The following is a 1,225-nucleotide window of genomic DNA, read 5'->3' as shown; positions in this document are numbered from 1 at the left end:
TTCAGAGGAGGCTCTTCTGAAGCTGCTGCCAGTGGTCAAAGCCTCCAACAAAGCTCTGTAAGTCCACAGATATTTGGATTCATGGAAAAGGTTTCTGTTATATTTTAAGATGAGAGAAAAACAAATGAATTAATCAACATGAAGTATTTCTCCACATTGACAGATGTCACAGATCACAGTACAGCTGGCCTTTAGTCATCGGCCCACCAGCAGCAATAGTTGGTCCTTATAGAAAACTGTCAGTTTCACAGTTTTCATTAAAAGTTTTACATCATTTTTAATCATAACTATTGAATTTGTCATTTTAATACAGTGTTAATTAAAATCCAAACACATATGACTCTGTTATATTGAACACTGCCCTGATATGAAGTCATGCATGTAAACCACAGCTCTGTGCCTCATTCTACAACATGTGGTTAAAACAGCACATGGTGCTGGAGTGAACACCAGAAACAGATCAATACTATAGTCCACCTTACTGAAATAAATCAAGTAGCCATAGAACTAAATCAGTTTTAATGCCACAGCTTCAGCAGACATGACCAGAACAGGTTTGATGGGAACAATTACATCTCTCTGATACAATCCTAAAACCAAGAATCGTGTAAATCATATTTATTTTTAAATGAATTAAAGAGGAAACAGATGAAACATGTTGAAAACAGAAAGTCCTGCGTTTGATTCATGCCTGAAAAATATGTTCCTCCCTCTGAACATTGCTGAAAGAAGTTGGTTGGTGCTTGGCTGAAGCTAACTGCCTCTGTCTTGAGTGGTGTGTTTAAACAGCCTCTCTCATGTCTTTATTTCTTCTTCTACATTTCATCAGGAATTTAAATTTTCAGTGTTGAAAAACTTTCAGTGATTTTCTTCTTCTTCAGCTTCATATAAAACGTACAGGTATAAACTCTCCAGCTTGTTTAGAATACAGCATCAAATACTTCAAATATGAGAAGAGATTACACATCACCAAAAACATAAAGTGTGATTTTATTTGAATACTAATGTTATTTCTGTTCTTGTTCATATCATCTCTTCAGACTGAGTGGCTGTAACCTCTCAGAGAGAAGCTGTGAAGCTCTGTCCTCAGTCCTCAGCTCCCAGTCCTCCAGTCTGAGACACCTGGACCTGAGTAACAACAACCTGCAGGATTCAGGAGTGAAGCTGATCTCTGCTGGACTGGAGAGTCCACACTGTGCACTGGAGACTCTCAGGTCAGGTCAAC

The 1,225-nt window shown here is 38.2% G+C and overlaps 1 protein-coding gene across 1 annotated transcript in view; it reads left to right on the top strand.

The window, feature by feature from the left end:
- The window catches only part of LOC147817407 (uncharacterized), a gene marked incomplete at its 5' end in the record, with an annotated part of 28,617 nt that overhangs the window by 9,829 nt on the left and 17,563 nt on the right, over nt 1–1,225 (top strand). Inside the window, one exon of the mRNA XM_087170840.1 lies at nt 1,041–1,214. Within this exon, the coding sequence (XP_087026966.1) occupies nt 1,041–1,214 (174 nt within the window). The remainder of the gene's footprint in view (nt 1–1,040; nt 1,215–1,225) is intronic.

The sequence above is a fragment of the Seriola lalandi genome, unplaced genomic scaffold (assembly GCF_002814215.2).
Source record: "Seriola lalandi dorsalis isolate HSWRI2012SDOR001 ecotype SW California unplaced genomic scaffold, Sedor1 jcf7180002054963, whole genome shotgun sequence".
In the NCBI taxonomy this organism is placed as follows: domain Eukaryota; kingdom Metazoa; phylum Chordata; class Actinopteri; order Carangiformes; family Carangidae; genus Seriola; species Seriola lalandi.
Note: the sequence above shows the minus strand (reverse complement) of the source record. Positions and strands in the feature narration are given on the sequence as shown.